At 46.7% G+C, this 20,479-nt stretch overlaps 2 protein-coding genes across 3 annotated transcripts in view; one reads left to right on the top strand and one right to left on the bottom strand.

The window, feature by feature from the left end:
• The first annotated feature begins 4,892 nt into the window (after positions 1 to 4,892).
• COX5B (cytochrome c oxidase subunit 5B) lies at positions 4,893 to 9,573 on the top strand. Its single transcript, XM_032949754.2, has 4 exons — positions 4,893 to 5,097; positions 7,983 to 8,056; positions 8,518 to 8,617; positions 9,267 to 9,573. The coding sequence occupies exons 1-4, from the start codon at positions 4,998 to 5,000 to the stop codon at positions 9,377 to 9,379; spliced, it is 387 nt and encodes a 128-aa protein (XP_032805645.1). The 5' UTR covers positions 4,893 to 4,997; the 3' UTR covers positions 9,380 to 9,573.
• An 864-nt stretch (positions 9,574 to 10,437) lies between these two features.
• HERC4 (HECT and RLD domain containing E3 ubiquitin protein ligase 4) overlaps positions 10,438 to 20,479 on the bottom strand; it is a 60,277-nt gene continuing 50,235 nt past the window's right edge. For both annotated transcript variants that reach the window (XM_032949751.2, XM_032949753.2), the window contains 8 exons: positions 19,694 to 19,861; positions 19,421 to 19,564; positions 18,584 to 18,750; positions 17,923 to 17,989; positions 14,934 to 15,016; positions 13,394 to 13,577; positions 12,544 to 12,646; positions 10,438 to 12,240 (listed from right to left, as the gene is read on the bottom strand). In XM_032949751.2, the coding sequence (XP_032805642.1) occupies positions 12,032 to 12,240; positions 12,544 to 12,646; positions 13,394 to 13,577; positions 14,934 to 15,016; positions 17,923 to 17,989; positions 18,584 to 18,750; positions 19,421 to 19,564; positions 19,694 to 19,861 (1,125 nt within the window). In that variant the 3' untranslated portion in view covers positions 10,438 to 12,031. The remainder of the gene's footprint in view (positions 12,241 to 12,543; positions 12,647 to 13,393; positions 13,578 to 14,933; positions 15,017 to 17,922; positions 17,990 to 18,583; positions 18,751 to 19,420; positions 19,565 to 19,693; positions 19,862 to 20,479) is intronic.

Raw genomic sequence — 20,479 nt, 5'->3', positions numbered from 1 at the left:
AGTCATATGAGTTATATGCTTGTCAAGGACTATGAAGCATGGCGGATCAATGCCTTTCTTTCCAAGACAGAGATGCGTGCGGCTTAAATGTAGGTCTGGAACGATTAGTCAACTAAATACCATTGACTGAACACTGTAATCGATGTTTTTTTTGGGTAAATTACTGAGGCCAATATAAAATTGATACTGCCTATATCCTGTTTCCTGAAAACCCCTAACAGCCCCACGTGGAAACAGAATTGAGCATTTCCCCCAAATTTTATGTTATCCCATGAGTCGACTTATCGAACCAATAATTGGAAGCGTCATCAATCACTTTTTATTCGGAAAGTTCAGCTGCAGAATCCAGAAATTGCCCAAACACTGTTGGGAGTGGGCACAGGTCTATACAATTGCATTTATTTATTCATACGAAGATCCAAATACAATTCATCCCTAATAGAGGTGTTTTGGGTTAGATCGTGTAAATATATAAACGTGTTGTTAAACCCGCCACCACCCGCCACAGCCAACTAGTAAGGGTTGTCACGTAAACAGAACGTGGCCAATTCGTCACTAGTACAGCACACCGGTGTGTTGGAGAGCCAAGCCACAATATTTACAATCTGAGTACGACGTTTCGCCGGTAATTACAACTAGCTTCATCAGGCGACAGCCAGATTTGTGGAAAAGTCCACCTGTTTCGTTCCTTATATAGAGGAGCAGATGTGGTTGGCCACGCTTCTGCGCTCTTGAGTCAACCTACATTATGCATGTGTTGGGGGGGGCCCACGTCCACCCCACCGCCCTTGCTGGGCAGGTGGGGCGCGACGTCCGCCCCCTCCACTTTCTCCTCCACCCGCCAGGCCCCTGCTGACTGGGTCATCGCCCCCCCACCTCCAGCGCCCTCTCTGAGGGACATAGCTAAATGGCACGGAGTTAACCCACACGCCCGCGCATACAAACACAGCTAGCGCTAACACAGCACACTACGGCCCGCTCGCACTTACCCCTGCGAGCGATTCCCTCAACGCACGCCCGGTGCACAACGCAAGCTGTTGCTAACACGGCACACAGAGGCACGGTGTGCACTTTACACCGGCGAGCGATTCCCTTGACACGCTCCCGGGCACACCACAGCTATTGTTAACAAAGGGATGCGCGAACGCTCTCGCACCTGCGGGCGATAATGTCCTAAACACGCGCGCGCACACCCTGCGGCTTCACGTTCACTCCTCTCGCAACGCCTCGCTACGCACATCACACAAATCACAGACACTACACGATGCTCTGTGCTAATTTGTATTCGCGGCGCAAATACCCACTACCCTGAGGGGAATATTTCGCGAGATGAGCCTAGCCTAACTCTGCCTACGTACCCAGTCACTCAAACGTCCTACCACGTACCTCGAAGCTGTACTCACGGCGTCGCACGGACGCTGTGAGAGTCGGAGGGAGAAGGACGAGAGAGAACTTTACCTATCACTGCCTCGTAGCAGTACTCGCTGGCATCACACCGATGCTGCGAGCGGCTCGAGGAGGCAGGACGGCAGGGAGTGGGTCGTGACGGCCCAGAGGTTGAAGGCAAGAGTATCGAAAATCGTCCCGGGCGACTCTTTTTATTCCCTAAACTTCAAAGGCCCGGGGTGGCGTCGTACCGCACAGCCAATCGTGCGCTTACCTGCGCCGTTTTCCCACTTGCCCCTCTACATGGAGTGCCGCAGGCCAATCGTGCGCCTACCTCTGATTACCGCTCACTCGGACCTCGTGCCACGGATTGTGCTGCTGCTCCGCTCACCCATTGTTCTCCCGTGCTAATTAATTCTGACCTCCTGGTCTGACCTTCTTGCCTAATATTCCACCCTCAGCCTCTCCCAATGTCGTGGATAACTTATTGCGGTTGGCCCAGTGAACCTTTTCTTTCTGCGCCCATACAATTTTAAGCCAATTTAGGGGCACCGCAATGTAACCTGTCCCGTGAGGGTCGGCCAATCTCCTGGCACCGGGAAACCGTGGGACTCTCCCTCTAGGGGCCCTTCGGATTAAAACTCGATGTGCCAGACAACCCCCCGCCAGGACACTACATGTGTGCGCTGCGTGTGTGTGCTCAGTGTAGGGACCAGCGGGGAGTCGTGGCGCTTGCGGAGTTTCTCCGCGGCCGTGGCACCACACATGCGCATTATGCGAGCCCGTTGATCTCGTCCTTCCTGTCCATTGTGTGTATTAAAATAGCCGTACCAAAGGTAACCCCTATTGAAGTATGGTGGCCTGTATAGGCGTGCATTTAAACAATGTATTATTTGATGATTCGCTTCCACGCAGCACTAAGTCGGCAGCTATCTGAACGGTTACAATTATTTTTTATTTCTTGCAATTTCGATAGATTCTCTAATTAGTCTTGGCTAGTAGTAGCTAGTTTTGCACAGAACTTCAACATTATCAAAATCAATTGAGTGTCCTTGTTGGCACGCATGTTCTGCTACTGCTGACAGTTGTATTTGGGAGTATTTAATATTTATTTGGTGTTCTTTTAGTCTTGTGCTAATCATTTGTCCTGTTTGCCCAACATAGCATTTGCCACAAGTGCAGTTAATCCGATACACACCTTCTGTTGATAGCTTCGGTAATACATCTTATATTACCAGATATTAATTTCTGTATTTTATGTACCGTGCCAAATCTCGGATGTTTGTTTTTCCAAAAATCTGGCTAGTTTATCAGTTACTCCCGCAATGTACGGTATTTTGATCGTTTGAATTACTTGGGCAGTTTCAATGCTCGTGTTATTTTATTTGGTTTTGGCATTCAATGCCCTGTTGATTCACGTGTTAAACTGACAATTCATCCCGATAATTTAATTTGTCTCTATCATGCATTACTGTTAAGTTGTGTTCTCAAAGCGAAATAACCTAAAATGAATAATAGAAAAAGATTTTCTAAAATATAATGGCAATTCCGTTTTGCCCATTTGTCTCTAGGCATTCCTTTTTCTGCCATTCGTTTTAACCCATTCCTCTCAATGGGCCACTGATTATTACTGACACCACTTTTAATTTGGGATTTAAGAGTTTATTCGTGGTTTGTAAGTTTTTTTCTTGGGATTTCTGCCGGTATTTCTAATTGTTGACAAAGTGCAGTACAGTATATCTACCAATAGCACAAATGTACAGCCTTTGGCAGTGAGATGTTGTCTCCCTCGCCTAGTACGCAGGAGGTCGTGGATTCGATCTCAACCCTAATGATGCCTGCGAGTTTAGAGTTCGCGTTGTTCTCTCTCTCTCCCCATGGTCGAGTTTATTTTTTTTCTGGGTCCTCCGATATTTCCATGAACATTATTTGGCTCCTATAACTTCCCAGACATACGCCACTTAATGTAGTGGCCTTTAAAAAAACATTTTTTTATATTCGTAAGTCCACTTCCGGAATGCGGGCCTGCCCATACCATGCGGTGGGTAGTTTTTTGACCATACTTCACCACACTGGTCACTGCGTATTGAAGGTAGGCAGCAGAGATTTGTCAGCATGGCACAGTACAGCCAGAGACGTCCCTAGAGTACGGCGCATTAGGGCGACCGTCCGGGCCCCGCGCTTTGGGGGGCGGGGGGGGGGGCAGCGCTTCCACATCACGGTGTTCGATGTAATACTTCTAATTTAATAACAGGGGTTTTCCCCTTTTTCATGGCAACAAAACTGAAACCTTTTTACAAGGATTCATGTCTGCATTAACCACAATACCTGCAGTCAAAATGCAAACAAAAAACATACTATGATAATATATGTGGCATTGTCCTTGAAACTGATTGGTCCATACCCAGGGACGGCTTTCTTTTGAGCCTCGACCCAATTGGTGCTCGACCAGATGACGCCAAAAGGCGTCACACAGCTCAAAGACAACGCCACTATCAAAGTAATGAGGGCTCGGGGTGAGCATCTACATCATTAGACCTCCTTTGCCAGTACCAAAATGTATGTTTTTTGTTTGCATTTTGACTGCAGGTATTGTAGTTAATGCAGTAACATGAATCATTGTAAAAAGGTTTCAGTTTTGTTGCCAGAAAAAAGGGAGAAAAACCCCTATTGTTACATTTTGGTACTGGCAATGGAGGTCTGACTTCTGATTTAGTTTGAAGGCCGTCGGAGGAGGTCCACACAGTGGGATTTACAGTGGGATTTGCCCCGGGCACCGCACCCGAACGATTTAGCGCCCTGAGTACAGCAACAGAGTTTGTGCCACCACCACAGTAACATTGCATTCGTCCCCCACCGACACTATGAGGTTATAACGTGGGGCTCTCGCGCGTGTAAAATCCACCGGTGCAACTGCGAAGTCAAGCTAATGTAACCCAGTGCGCACCACAAGTAAAGAGTTTACCCTTGTTGGGGTCACCTCTGTGACGGGGCATAGGTTATCGGAGCTGTGGTGAACGGGCACCGGCTATGTCCTGGACTCTTACTCTTAAGTGCATTATTCGGTCGACGTATCAATGGCATTAAAGAACCCTGCACAGAAGCGGTTAAAATTCGCGTCGGAATTTTTATTTTTAAGTGAAAAAAAATCGTGGGTAGTTTTTTTTGTGTGCAAAACTTCACTTCGCATTTTTTTAAAATAATCGAGTGACGCGAAAATCGTCCCTTCCCGCGACCCGTACCTCGTGCAGGCCGGACGTGACGTCATCCGCCTCCCCTCCTCAATTAGCCAGATGTCTGCACGTACGCCACGGCCGCCGCCATCTTACGTAGGGAGGTGGGGCCCCGGGGGAGGGGGAGCCTCGGGCCCGCTAGGCCGCGCCCGCTCGCATCGATACACGGGGGTGCTCATCGACCCCCCCCCCCCTTACGTAAGATGGCGGGTTCTGCATCACGTGCTACAGAGACTCCTCCCCCGCCCGCCCTCGCGCGTCACTCGCGGTGGTGACCCCCCCTCCCCCCCACACGGTGCGGACGCAGCAGAGGGAGACGGCGAGGCGCTAGAGGAGAGAGACGCCGCACAAAGTACCGTGACAACCCAAATCCTCGCCATGGCCTCCAGGCTGCTTCTGCGAGCGTCCCTCAACGCCGGCCGTCGTGTCGCGGCCGTCGGGAGCGTGAGACCGGCGATGCGAGCCATGGCGAGCGGAGGTTGGTGCGACGTGTGAAGGACGCGGGTTTTGGCCTGCGGCGCTAGGCCGCCAGCGCGCAGAGTCCCCGGAGTCTTCTCGGTCTGGCGCATTCGAGATCTTCGCCTCCCACTCCGCCAACGAGGGGCAGGGTTAGCTGTGGGTTCGCCGAGCTCGTGGGTTGCTGCTTGTGAGCGAGGCCCGCTGGCCGTGCGGGCAGGAGAGAGAGAGAGAGAGGCCCGGCGGGGCTGGGCCCCCCGCTGCACGGCGAGGTGACCTCTGTGTGCATGCTGCTGTTGGCCCTGCTCTGACAAGTCGGGGAGGGAGGGGGCAACCGGGAAGGGGTTAATGCGACACTTGGTAGCGGGCCGTTGTCACTTTGTGTTATTTTATATTCAAGTATGAGTCGGTAATAAGTATTTAGTGTGAAAGTGTCTGTCGTCGATCGCCAGTTTAATTCGGCGACGGGTCGAGGAGCAAAGACCCTCGACCAGAAGTGGAATCGTCATGGACGGTGGCTATTACTCATTATTAGTTGTCTCCGTAATTGTCATTTATCGTGAACGACCAGCTATAAATTATCCAGTATTATAACCATTGTATCAGTTATACATCAATTTATCCATTCTATCAATTCAGTGTTATGAGCGTTTTGTCAATTTTCAATCCTGAGCCAAGCCCCTGCTGACGGTTATATGAGTCTGACCATACTTCACCACGCCGGTCAATGCGGAGTAGTAAGTTGTTCCATGTGCCACGCGCCACCGATGACCGCCGTGGACGGTATCGATCCCGGACGGCCGAGCTCATCGCGCAGTGCCCTAAGCGCGGCGCCACCGCTCCAAGCAAAATTCGTTTCCTATCACTCCACCTCCGATCGGCACGGTTGGCTAGGTACGGTGCGAACGAAGTTCAACATTCACAACGTACGTACACATACGGTGCAGTGGAACGCGTGTAAAGCGAGTCGAGAGTATTTGGCTGCTCCCACCGTCGTAAAGCCACCAGGTAAGAAGACCCAGGTGTGGCCAGGCCCTATCTGGGTCTTACCTAGTAAAAAAATATATAAAAAAATACCGTGTCAACCCATGCGGTTTACCCCGTGTTCTTGTAAGGGAAATTGAGTTTACGGGCAAAAAAAAGTCTTGTGTTTCACCCTTGTGATGGGACTTTGTAGGATGAACGTTGAGATTTATAAGGGCACGGTGGGGGGTGACCAATAAGGTGTGAATTGGACTGTAATAAGGTAGGGCACTGACAAGGGGTTGACAGGTATGGCATTCATTTTTTTCGTGCCATGCACGGGATGTGCGGTCAAGTGACCCATCACGTTGCACGGCGGCGATGTCCGCGTTACCCTTCGGTCGCCTGCCCGTTTTCTTTTTACACGTCGTCGATCGTGTTTCGTGGCGGCTATGCTGAAGTGTGTTTGAAACGTGTTGTGAATGTATCCACGCACGCTGCACGCCGAGACATCGCCCTCCATCTTCTTTGCCGCAGCGCGCGCGGTCATCGTCTGCGCATACAAGGAAGTGAATCCGAACATTGTTGTTCAAGTGCCATTACAATGGTACAAGGGATATGCTTGCTTGCTTGCTCGCTGCAGTCGCCACCACGGTGGTTCATAAGTTGGCAATCCAGTATGGTCTTACTGCACTTGCGATCTAGAGGTCCGCCGGTTCGGATTCGATCACCCGGCGCGGAAGTTCAAACAAATGGGGGCAAGTTTATTAAATCCCAGATTTCGCCCCCGCCCCGCCGACTCGGCCTCCTGCTATCCAACATTATAAATGAGTAACACTAGTCGATTGGCGGGTGGCGTGTGGTGGGGTAAAGTGTGGGTACTCCCATCTCTTTCATGATTTCCGGCCAGCGAGGTAACGTCGAGTAGGGGAGAAGTCATTCCACCATAAGTGGCTTGAACAAGACATCTGGAATGGGAATGCCATTGCATGATGGGCTGTAGATGTACATCATGTCCTCGTTGTTGGCACAGTATTATAATACACAATACACAGTATTATAATACACAGTATTGGAGCAATGTTTCTGGCAGCTGCTCAAGGTGGTGTATTTTTGGTTTGTGCTTGTACTGCACTGGCACATTAAATGTTATTGTAATGTATGGCTTTGAGTAGGGTATTCACAGACATGTCAATCTACTGCTGGATAGAGATCACTCGATTGCCGTGGACGTCTTGGGGGTTATTTGTTAATATTCCACAACACTAGTCAGTGATGGTTGTTGAAGCTGGGGAGCACGGACGAGATAGTGCAACTACTACCCCTCTCCACCACAATTCTGCAGCCTATTGACATGTTAGATGCATGGTGGTCACCGATCCAAATACTGAGATCTGGTACGATCGAGTGCGTTGTGGATGATTGTGCGTCTCCACGGTGGGAGACGTTAACTACCGTCCCTGGTATGGAGGTGTCGTGCATTTGATCCCGTACCTGTCGCCCGTATAGTTGGAGTCTGTATGTTCTCCCCGTGGTCGTGTGGATTTTTCTCTGGGTCCTCCAGTTTTTCCCTCCACGTTTAAAAACATGCATTTAGCTGCTATAAATTTCAACAAGATAAGCCACTTCGTTGAGCTATCATTTGTGGCCAGGTCGTTTCTGAAAAAAATGTATAGCTCAGTGGGTCTTACTGGTAAAATAAGTGTCATTGGCTCGGTTGGGGCATAATTGGTCTAAAATTATGATGAAACTGATAATTTAGAGAAGACAAGGAGAGCATGGTTGCAGTCGACCTTATATTTCCATGCCAGCTGCTGCTTGTGCATTTGCCAAGGTGACTTGCAGTTTTTTTTGCTATCCATGAATTAAACTTTAGACTGATGAAGCATGTGGCGAATTACAGTAAGCAGCAGAGATTAACTCGTGTTGCTCATTTCACCATAGGCGGCATCCCCACTGATGAAGAACAGGCCACGGGCTTGGAGAGGTTGACCATGGAGGCCAAGAAGAAAGGCGCTGTAAGTAACCATATAATAGCACCTTTGCATTGCATTCTAGCTCATACCCAATTTTAATCACTTAACTATTTTAGACATTACACACATTTTTAAGCTAAATTAATAAGCCGATTTGTCATCTTAAGTTTAAAGATAAGAATTTTACATGCTCATTTATTAATGTTAGGCAAAAACTCATTTAAAATTGTATTCGGCAGCTGTTACAATCTGCTAAATGTGATCCCGTCATCTTGCGCTTATAGCAGTTCAACAATGCTCGTGTTAGTCTGAGCAATATATTTATAGCATGCTGTCTTAAAATTCCTGGGCATCATTTCTTGCTTCAGATAACATTGAAAATAATGCATCTATAAAAATGGACACCCCGGTGTGTTCAAGAAATTGCTATAAAACCTTTTTAGATGTTGCAGTCTTTAATCACCACGCAAACACTTGAGCAATGATGGCTGCTTGCATTACAGGATCCCTGGAGCATTGAGCCACCCAAGACTTACGCAGGAACCAAGGAAGACCCACACATTGTGCCGTCCATTGGTGACAAGCGCCTGGTCGGCTGCATCTGTGAGTTTCACGACTATAAAATGTACACATTTCTTGTAATACCAAAATTAACAATTTGTGTCTGGACAGCCATTGTCAGTTCAGGGTTTAAAATGGATGCCGTAGTTAGTTTTACTTAGTCTGCAATCGTATACCTGCATGGAAACCTCCAGTGTACTTGTCAATTAAGAGTAGTTGAATGAATGTGGGAAAGATGCCAAGAATGGAGCTACCCATTCCCGGTTTGAGGTCGGTTTCACTTGGCTATGAATGCTCTACTGATTGTGCATTTTTTTTAAACCTCTTGTAACAAATCGATATGGCATGCAAAATAGCACAACTTTGGGTCCGTTTGGTTCTTATAGACAAGGTAAGTCTTGATCCCTGGCATAATTGAATCAACTAGGATAGTAAATCATACATCACTGGTGAACACAAATGGATCTCTTGCTATGTTAGGCACACTTTAAACTGCCATGCTAAGGTAGTCGCCAAGCTTCAGATCGATATCAAATGGTGCTTTCATTACACAAACATCGATATAAAGCAATTGAACGTTTCTGTTTCATCGGAATAATTAAAAGTTGGGGCTACATTGTCAAGTCTTTCGTGCAATTTTTTTCCCAAGCACTTTGACGTGTGGTGCTTGGCATGGCCTGTGTTTCTGCAGGTGAGGAGGACAACACAGCTGTGGTGTGGTTCTGGCTGCACAAGGGCGACTGCCAGCGCTGCCCTTCTTGCGGTGCCTCCTACAAGCTCGTTCACCACGAGCTGCCACACTGAAAACCTCTGCGTCGCCCCCCCCCACACACAAACAATCTACTCTCGCATTGGTGTCACCACCTCAACTTCATGGGCCGTCCCTACTTTGGCGTGGTGCCCTCCACAGCGATTGCCGCTAGTGTTGGTGTACACTTAAAACGGATGTATGTTTTGTCACTGTGACGTGAATTAAAAACAAATGTAATGTCACTCTCCTTTTGTGACTCTTAGTGGTTTTTTTTGAGGACCAGTTCAATTTGGATTGTGCTCGGGGAGGTGTTAAACATCCCACAGCTGTGGCTCCTGTTGGATTGCCACCACAAGAATAGTAGGCAAAGCATTTGCTGCATTGTATATTTCCACGGAGTTGGTTTCATGTTCAGGTCCAACCGCCGTTTCACACATGCAGTCTAACATTTCAACAATATACCGTCAAGTAAAATACTGATTTCTTGGAAATCTAACAAACTTGAGGATGACCACATTATTATTAGCGTTTCAAAAAATTAAACATTTATTTTAAAAAAACCTTTACATTAAGTATCTTTAAACTTAAATGAAGATGGTAATGTTGCAGTATGACCAATAGTTGCTAGATTGTTTGAGCTGTAAACAATTTACAATTGTACAATATTTTAAAGATACACTACAAGCAGGAAGTCCTTAAATCAGAAGACTAACACTAGCAGGAAAATAAATTAACTACTTTTACTCAATTCCATTCATCACAGTACTTTTAAACTGGCTGACCAAAAACACCATGATCGGTTTGTATTCCAAGAATAATGAAGAAGCTTGTATTGAAACAAATGCAATGGAATCATCCAAATGAAATAGCGAATGGTTGTGAGGTTTGGACATGCACACCATATACACAATCCTATTTTAACACTATCGAAAAGTTAAGCAAAGTAGTGCCCATCGGAGCCATTTATAGGGCAACATCTCGATTGAACAATGGTAAGAACCACAGCAAGGATTAGGAAAATAAGTGTTTAACCATAGCTCCTGTTCACAATTTTATCAGAGGAATGATGGCAGCCATGTACATTGAAATCTATAGATAAACCTTTGATCAGTTACAGTATCATGGTTATTTTATTCAGCAGAATATGCAGTTAATAGCAAATTAAGTTTTGTTAGTATGCTCTACAGATTCAGCTATAGGGTGTGTTATGCATACATGAATATTCACCTTAAGGTTAAAACCCAGCCAATGTGAAGCTTGCATTGCCCCTTCACTGAAGGCACTATTCTCAACTACGCATAGCACATAGTGTTTGGTTAAATCTTTTGTATGTTAGGACACATTTTCATACAGTAATTAAGGTAACTGGTCAAATGCTTGTCCAATTTGAAAGCGGTCAACCAGTCCAAATTACATTCTGTGTGCATATGTTTAAAACGCAGTGCCCTGTAGTGTTGCAGTCTTATAAATGTGCACTTATTTGTGGTTATTGCTTAATTATGAGAAAAGCTTAAGAGACTGATGCCTGGGGTAACCCGAACATAACTACGTGACCAAAATAGCCATTAATCTAATATTACATTAACAGTTCCAGCATGTTCAGGAATTAAAGCTTACAATCAGTTTAGATGGATGGTAATTTAATCCACAAGCCCTGCATTGCCCTCAAAGAATCCCAATTTGCTATGTTGCCATTTGGCTGTCAGGCCCCTCTCTATAAGTGAACTTCTATATTTGGGGAATGCTTCATTAAAGTGAACCACATTCCAAGCACAGTGATATGCAGTGCAACAACATTGTGTTTTAAGTACAAGAGCTTCCGTGGGACAAAGAAAAGATCCCAAATGTGTGCACATTAGGATAACCTTGGCTGCTCATACTTGTACATTTCCAGAAGGGGGGGCTCATTCAATGCAATTCATAGCGTGGGGGTGGAACATAACATAATGACGTACATGTGGGTATACTGGTATGCAACCGGAAGGGGAAGCTAACGTGATGCTGTGACTTCTTGCTCATAGCTTGACGTTAAGGCTGGCAGTCACTTGCATGCACATACAATCAATACATGCGAACAGGAACCAGGGCTAGAGGGGCTAGTTTTATGAAGAGCTGCAGACATTGTTATATTTGTGGGAACTGCATAAAATTAACTGGCATCAATCAGGTACAGCTGGTAAAATGCTTAATTACAAGATGACAGCAGTGGCTCGCTGCAGTCCACAATATACCTTGCGCTGGTGCCACTTTGCTGCTGCGGTTCAGAAGGTACACACACGTTAACTCCAAATATGCTTTTCTCCAAATCATTTCAAATCCACCTTGAAACTGCCACAACATCTAGACTACACGCACATGGCCTCTGCAAGCATGAGGTCTATTGAATTGCCTCTTGTCTCCCGAATTCGATCTAAGCTTCAGCTTATGGTGCTGGCTAGACAAAGCAATACTGTTCCAAACCTTGCAGACAGCACAGACTTGACATTGGACTTGTTTTGGCAAGAACACGCTGTAGAGTTCTTGATGTTAGCACGTATAGTCGTTCGTTAGGCTAAGAGCTGAAGCACATTCAGTAACTGCGTTTGAGCTCTTGTTCTTTTAAACCTGGTATCCTCAGGCTCAACTGCACATCTCGCTTGAGAATTGCACACAATTAAAGACTCAAAATAGTCTCCACAGGGTCCAGTGCGTCTGTCTGTCCGTGCTTATGCCAGGCTGAATCCCTGGTAATGCGTGATGGACTGAAGTAGTTTTTCCCTGAGCTGTGCTTTGCCGGAGAACTTGGGCAAGTCCAGAAGATTAAAACAGGTGTGAGCCACGGGTAGAAACTGCTCCCCACCACCTGTCGGCTGAATCACAATCTTCAGGCTCTTCATACCGAGTATGGGAATGCGATCGCTTCCAGTCAGGAACACTGCAAGCCATAACAAGAGCAGGAATCAAACGAGGCATATAAAAAACGAAACATCCGTCGATAAATGGGACCAAATACAACAGGTGATATTTTAGGCAATAGATGATCACTGCTACGAAAATATCTCCTACTATGAAGATTATCTCCCTGCTATGATGTAGGGGCGTTCATAATCTTTGCTATGACGAGTGATTGCCCAAAATGTTTCCCACTAAAACATAGGGATCGTGGTGCATCAACATTCTCAAAATACCCTTCCTTAGAATTAGCTTTTAGACAGAAAAACGGACCACAAATACGTACAGAGAAACTTCTTCTTGAGCTCCAGGTCCAGCTCGTGGAACACCTCCCAAAAGGATTTGATTGTGGGATGCCCAGCCCAGTACTCTCCCTTATATTCCGTGTTCTGAACAATAGACGAGGGTGGGGGAGGCGTTGTTACGAATATAAAACACTTGTGTACACACACCAACATTTACATAAATACAGGATGTACTGAGCCACCTATGCAAATTCTGTAAATGAGAACCGGACGTCGTAGTATTAAAGAGGTGAAAATTAAATTGCAGATTTAAATCGAGCACAATCCGAAAGAAGAGCTTCCATTCACTGCTGACGAACGCGTGTAGTTTGATTGTTATTACACTTATTGGTAACTGGGCTATGACCAATACAAAAATATCAATTTAAAGCCATGATACACAGCAGCAGGTTTAGGACAATCATTGACAGCAATTGGTAATGGCTGTCGCATATATTTTAATTGTAAAAAATATATCAGTTGCCTAAAACTAAAGAAATCTCATCTGTGCTCATTGTGGGAAACTGAGATTGTAATGTCCAAACACACCACTGACAGGTCACATGACTGCAAAGGTTCTGTGCTCTGTGGACAAATTTATCAACAAACACACTTAAGCCTGTTTTCATTGGCTAGACAGGACTACGTCAATCATTCTAAACGTGTTACTGGTGGCAACCACTGGTGATGACCATCTGAATATAATCTTTGTGCGTCATGGCCTCTGATGCACCTCCAATTAGCAGGGTTGGCCACGTATGGTGCGAAAGAAGGTCAACATACATACACACTGCTCCATCTATATTTGTTTTGAGCACTGAAAATAGAATTTACAAAGTCAAACGCTCCAACCTTTTCCAGCTCAGCCCAGTCGTAGTCGGTGTTGCCGATCACCATAGCCATGAGCTCGCTCGGCTGGAAGAGCTGTAGCACCTTGCCCCCGCACACCTTGTGAAAGCCCGTGTGGAACGCCTCGAACAGCTGTTGCACCGACTTGTTAAAGATGTAGTCGACATAGGCGTTCACAAAGTCCTGCCTGCGATGCGACACGTCCGCACGATCAACGGGAAAGCGTTTAACAATCCGCACTCTGAAATCAACATACCAACCTGTGATATAAGCATTTCTCATCCACCAGCGAGTCAGACGGTCGCGGTTACACCGTGTTACCTGAGCAATGTGTCTCAAAATTAGCTATATAGAGGGTGTATGTGGTATCATTCCCGTCTCTGGGACTACACAGCTAAAATTAATCTCACCCACACAAACAACTATGGAGAAGATATCCTCGCTGTATTAGCTGCAACTGTGTCAGGCTCAGCCATTCGCCTGCTAAATACACCTATTGATGGATGATTCAATTGTGTTTCAAATCGTCGTCTGTCAATATACGAGCCGTAATCACTGGGTAGGTCAGTAGGCATTATCCCCGGTGTCAGTCTCTAGCTGTAGGCTCAGCTCAGTCAACAGCCCAGAATTTGAGATGGCACAGGTCTTCGCCCTTGGCAGCACAATCATCATAACTTTTACCTCTGTTTTGTTTCTACTTTTTGTGTTTTTATCATTTCGTTTTATGTTTTTTTGTCACTGTTGCTTTTTGGTGCTGTCTGCACCTGGAATTAGTTCCTGACAAAAGCTTGGGGGCTAGGCTCACCGTAAGAATAAAAGTTTAGTCGTAATAAGTATAATGCCCTACATTCGCCCTATCCAGGAGAGCGTCAATGAATCTCAAGACCTTTTTTTCAGGTGAATTCTGCACTGGAATCTTGTCAATTCCGTAAGTGGGAGTTTGGCACATGGGAGGAAACCAGAAATGGCAAGTACATGAAGGAGTAACAAAGCTTCACACAGATTGATTCAAGAATGCAATGCTGTACTGCTATCACCTGGTTTTGCACAGATCAATAAAAACAATCCACTGCTGTACTGCTATCTCCTGAACCACTTTGCAGCTCAAGCCGACAACACCTGACATTCCCCATCAGTCTCCACCATCTAAGTGCGAACCAGACTCAACTGTTTGGTTTCCCAGATCTGATGAGGTCGGGAAAATTCAAAGTGATTTGGTAATTGGCCCCGCCATAGATTTTATGTATGTTGAACTTCTTTTGCACTGTACGTAGCCAAGCGTGATAATCAGAGGTGCGGGGGAAGGACAACAAACTAAACACAAAAAGCACTTGGAAAGAAATGAATTTTCAATCTAGATTTAAAAGTGCACAGCTCCAGTGGCTTCCAATTATCGGAAGGAAGAGCGTTCCAGACGGCCGCAGAAGGGCAACTGAAAACGCGCGATGCTGTTAATGTACAGGGTGCAGAGTAAACGTTTTGAAGACATTGCACAACCGATTCCATAAACACGTTGTCATGGCACTGCAGTGACTGTACAGACCTGTTGGCATTGTTCACCACCATGTCTGACCCTCCAGGCACCAGTTCCTTTACTTCCATCGCTCCGAAGTTCTCAAAGGCCACCTGTCAGCAACACATACGTGAATTGCTGCCAATGAGCAAAATGTTCAATCACGTACCTTTAAAATGAACAACATCCTGCTTGAAAGCATCTGGAATTGTCTATATTTTTACTTGTTGAAAAAAATTGTTTCAAATATTCTGTACTTCTCCAGATCAGCTTGAGAATTGCTTTGAGCCAGATTCTGATGGACACATCCAGGAAAACCCTGACTCACAGGACCCTGGCTACCCAGAATATGTACTTATATGGACTCGATTGGCTGATTAAAATATGAAAGTAAAATCTATGAAAAATTCTAAAATATATCAAATGTAACAGGAAAAAAGCATACTACATTATTTCGAATATGTTATGTGATAACATAGAATGTAATGCACGAGAATGTGCAAAAGTTTGTGCTCAAAGCGGCCTGCTCACATATCCCATGGGGTTACCGAGTGAAATATACTCCGTGCTGGAGCAGACAAAGTGATTCCCTGCTCCAGGAATAGTCAGAAAACCCAGAATGCGGAAAAGTTCTTCCCTGGACTCCCTAAACGAATCCAGAAGACAAATGTGGACAGAAGCGATGGAGTCATTTAGATGTTACGCACTTGAGCAGTAAAGCCTGGCGCCTCACGAGACACCGGAGCCGCACCACCACCAACAAAGACCGCCAACGGTCCCAAAGGACCGTCACACAAGACAGCGAGTGAAGGCACAACTTTACCAATCAATACCAGAACGTGCACCGACAACAGCCTTGTCATCCCCCTTGACTGAACTAGAGGTCATTGACGCCATAAAAGCCACCCGATCAGGAAAGGCCGCGGGATTAGACGGGACTTATTCCGGGTTCCTGAAACACCCGAGCCAAAAAGGATGCTGCTGGCTTGCCAGATTGTTTTCGGACATAATGGCCTCAGGCAAAATTCTGACAAAATGGCGACAAACGAAGGTCATTGCCATTCCGACGCCTGGAAAATCAAACGCAAACAACTGCTGCCCCATATACTTGCTTAGTACGGTGTACAAACTCTTAGGAAGGATGCTCTTGACCCGTATGTTACTGATCTTCGAGGAGGCTATACCAACTGAACAGGCTGGTTTCTGCCCCGGCCGCAGCACATGTGAGCAAGTGCTGGCACTCGCCATGTACACTGCAGATGGCTACCAGCGCAAGGACATTACAGGAGCCGCTTTCATCGACCTATCAGCGGCCTATGGCACTATGGCAGAAGGGCCTCATGCTAAAGGTGTCGAAGGTCATCAGATGCCAGAAGACCCTCCGAATCCTACCATTGCTACTGTCCAACTGGCAATAACGTATCCACCTAGGGAACACTTGTAAGCGGAGCCCGCTTACTCAATAATGGGCTCCCACAAGGATCAGTGCTTGCTCCGGCACTTGTGAACATATATGTGACCTCTCGGTCACCATCAGCCAAAAATTTGGCTACGCCGATGACCTAGAACTTGCTGTCCAAAGAGGGATACAAACAGAGGTCCACAGCGACCTGTGCGAAGACCTCAAGAAACTCGAAATGTACTTCAACTACTCAGTGCTCTGTTCAAACCCAAAGAAAACTGCCGTAACATCATTTCACCTGAACAATGCAAACGCCGGCCAGAAACTGGCCGTCACTTTCTGTGGCGAAGAGGTCCAGCACGATAAGTACCCGAAATACCTCGGTGTAACTCTCGACAAGAGCCACACCTTCCGCAAACACCTGCAGAATATTGCTGTAAAAACAAAATCACGAGTTAATCATTGCGGCAGACTATTGCACTCCAGCCTGGAACAAATCACGACCACGAAGCTGGTGGATACATGGCTAAATGTAGCCAAGAGGATCATCTCAGGGACGCTAAAGAGCAACACCGCTGCCGCGGCTTCCGGACCTCGCAAACATCGCTCCATCCGCAGCTCTGCCGTGTGTGCGAGGGAGTACCGCAAGGCCATCAGAAATCAAAGCCACCTAATAAACAAGGAACATCTCAATGCCACCACCGCACAGGCTCAAATCCAGAAAACCTCTGGCAACGTGCAAAGAACCTCCATGAGGACGACAAGACCACAGACGCACGATGGAGGGAAGCCTGAGCAAACACCAACCTGCTGCTGCAGAAAACCATCGTCAGCGATCCCACTGATTCTCCAAACAGGATCTGACCTACCGAGGAAGATCTGGTCCTCCTTAAATTGGATCCGGAGACTCCATGGAAGATGTGGGGACACTTTCTCCATGAATGGAAAATTAACGATATCCAGTTTGTGACTGAGGTGCGACATCTCAGACCGTGCAACATCTCGTGAACGACTGCCCAATTGAATCATTCAACGGCGATCCGAAACAAATCCACATGGCTACTCCTGAAGCAGCCGAATTAATATCAAATCTCGACATCAGTTTGTAATCTGTTGCAATCCCCAAAAATTCCATATGAAGGAAGAGAAGACTAGAATGTGTTATATTGCATATAACATAATATATGTAGCATTACATTTTAGTTACTCTATGTTAGTCGATGGATGTAAATATTGTATAGGACATACAAACTTTAGATTTGTTCATCCCGACAACATACAGATACACTACCACACGAATTAATTCACAGTATTACATATACACATATACCGTACAGTACACAGGGTTGCAGTTTCATCTTCACCGAGCATGGTCTAGTCATCGATGCTCTAGTAAGACAAAACTAGATAACCTAAATCATGGGTGACTGGCAACCCAGGCTCGTAGCTCTGAGACTGTCGAAGTCCACCTGTTGTGCCCCAGCCACCTATTTATTAATTCCTGCACACCTTGAACAGCAATTGAGGTGTGGGGCGCAATAGCCCCTCTATGGACTTGAGGCTCAAACGCTGTAGCCCTCGCATCGGTGTGGGGGCTGACGGAGAGGATGCACTCACCGTGAAGTTGAGGCAGAAGGTTTCCTCGACGTCATCGTCGGGGTAGTCGAGGAGTTGCTGCAGACTCCTGTGAGCAAGCACACGACAACACAAAAGGCCATCAGCCGTTGCTCACACCCAAGCAGCTTCTTGTAGAGTGCCGGTGGAAGGTATGTTTTGTTGTCCTTCCCCCGCAACTCTGATTAGTATGGTTGGCTCGGTACGGTGTGATAGAAGAGTTCAATATGCATACATACATACATGTTGTACAGCCACACACATCACGGCTGCCAGAGGCTCTCATTACAACTAAGGGGCCACTGCTCTTAGTTTCACATTTAGGTAAAATTGAAAATATTATGTAATGCCGTAAAGTCCTTTACCATGGAAAGTCTCAACGTTTCAAAACTTTTTTAAGGAGGATCATGTTTGGGATAATCAAATTCATTTTCGGCATTCAAAAAAAAAATCTGATAAGAAATTATTCGTGTTATCTTTAATCAAAAAGTATGGTGAAACCATCAAAGATGCATGTGCTCAATATTAGTTCCAATGTACCAGCCTGGTGATGTGAATACTGCCATGCCAATGTGCCAGCCAGGTGATATGAATGATGCTGTCACATGCCGGCCTGATACAAATTGTGCCACGTCAATGTGCCCAGGGGTTGGGGCAGCCCCACCTGCCCACGTCGGGCATGAGCTCCTTGAGGTCTTCCAGCGTGGGCTCCACCTTGAGCAGCTTTTTGTAGAGTGCCAGTGGAAAGTTGAGGTCCACAATGGTGGAGTTATAGATGGCCAGGCCACAGATGAGGCCAATTAAGTTGAACAGGTTGCTGTCCTCAAACGTCTGCACCACAGAGGACGGACAAACGAGGCGGCGGGATGTGCGATTAAGTATCGACAGATGCGTACGTGCGACGACCTGAAGAGCGGCGAGAGACGCGTGAGAAAACACAATGGCACCCTACAGTACTTGTAGCAGCCTCAGTACACATCAGGGGAGGGACGTACACTGGGCAAGGCAGCCAATGTAGAAACAGCCAAAATCGGCAGCAGTTGGGGCCACATCCAAGCGAAGGTCATGATTGTTCGGGGGTGGGGATATGAAAATACAGCAGGACCAAGGACCAGCAAAGAGAGCGAGCTCTGCATTGCTTAATGGAGTCGCTGCTGACCTATCTTCCCTTGCCCTGCTGGCCGTTCAACTGGATTATTTCTCAACAGAAAACCCCACAGGATGCGAGTTGTAATTGTGTAAAAAAAATGGCCAGCTAAAAGAAAGACTGGACATGCAGAGGAAAACATCACATGTGGGGGTATGACATCACAAGCGGAAGCACGTAATTACATTTTACAAGCTAGGGGAAGCCTGAACCACAGTATTGTAGAAAAATGGCATGTTGATTGTTTTATAACCTGACAGGAGGGCATGACCTCTGACACGATGGTGACAGCAAGATTTGGACGCGTAGAGAATTGGGAAACACTTCTGCCCGGTGCCGTCGGTGCGAACGCACCTGTTGTGAGAACCAGATGAGTCGCGACTCCTCATAATACTTGAAGAGCCCATACTTGGGGTCCAGGAGGTCCTTCATGATGAGTAGGAAGAACTCCTTCCTCACTCCTCCCGCATCCACGGCATCCTCCCCATAGAAGATCACCTGCAGGGAGGGGGGGGGGGGGAAGGTGAACATCATTACGATGGTGATGACAACAACGACAATGATAATAATGATGAAGACGCGGACAGACCGCGCTCTGAGTGGCCGCCCACGGAAGGTGCCGCTAACCTTCAGAGGCTTCTTGAAGTCAAGGTTCTTTGCCTGCTTGCGCAGCATCTCCAGCGTGTCGCCCACGATGTTGTCCCTGCGCACCATGAGCACGAGGCAGGGGTTCTCGGGGTCGATGGGCATGAACATGCTGGAGAAGTTGCGGCGTGTCGCCTCGTCCACGGCGACCTGCAAGCATAGAGGTGGGGGAAAAACATCACAACGTAGGTGTGCATTGGTGAGAAGCAGGCGCAATCGGGGGGGGGGGGGGGGAAGGCGCCACCGTTGGAGGGATGTTAGCTAGGCCTCGGCAAGGTAAGGTAAAAGGTAAAAACAACGAGCCTTACCTTTACCCTACCTTTTACCCTTACCCCATACAAATTACCCGATTACAGGGTAATTACTGGGGTACTACACATGAAAAAGGTTTATAACAGGTAAATGCTAGGTAGAGCGCTTTATTCATCTATATATAAAAGGGAAATTTGTGAATGTGTGTCTGTTCAAAATGTTTAGCATACTTCCCAACATGCAACAAACTTTCAATTTGGCATGTGGGCAGCTTACAGACTGTACACAATGCAAAAAGTATAAAAATTGACTTTTGTATTTGGGGGGGGGGGACGCAATAATGGATATATTTTGCACGGCAAGTGAGCGGTGACGTCACATCTGTGATGTCACCCACATGCGGCAGCGTCACGCAGTGTGCCTGCTGACGTCACGCATCCCCCCCCAACCCTCCGCGTAGGCCGTGTATTAATCCAAGACAAGAATCCAAGTCTCGGGCGAAGCCGGGGAGTAAAG

The sequence above is a fragment of the Petromyzon marinus genome, chromosome 8, assembly GCF_048934315.1.
Source record: "Petromyzon marinus isolate PM22_M1 ecotype Great Lakes invasive population chromosome 8, UKy_Petmar_22M1.pri1.0, whole genome shotgun sequence".
Taxonomy (NCBI): Eukaryota; Metazoa; Chordata; class Hyperoartia; order Petromyzontiformes; family Petromyzontidae; genus Petromyzon; species Petromyzon marinus.
This window is presented reverse-complemented; position numbering and strand designations above follow the sequence as displayed.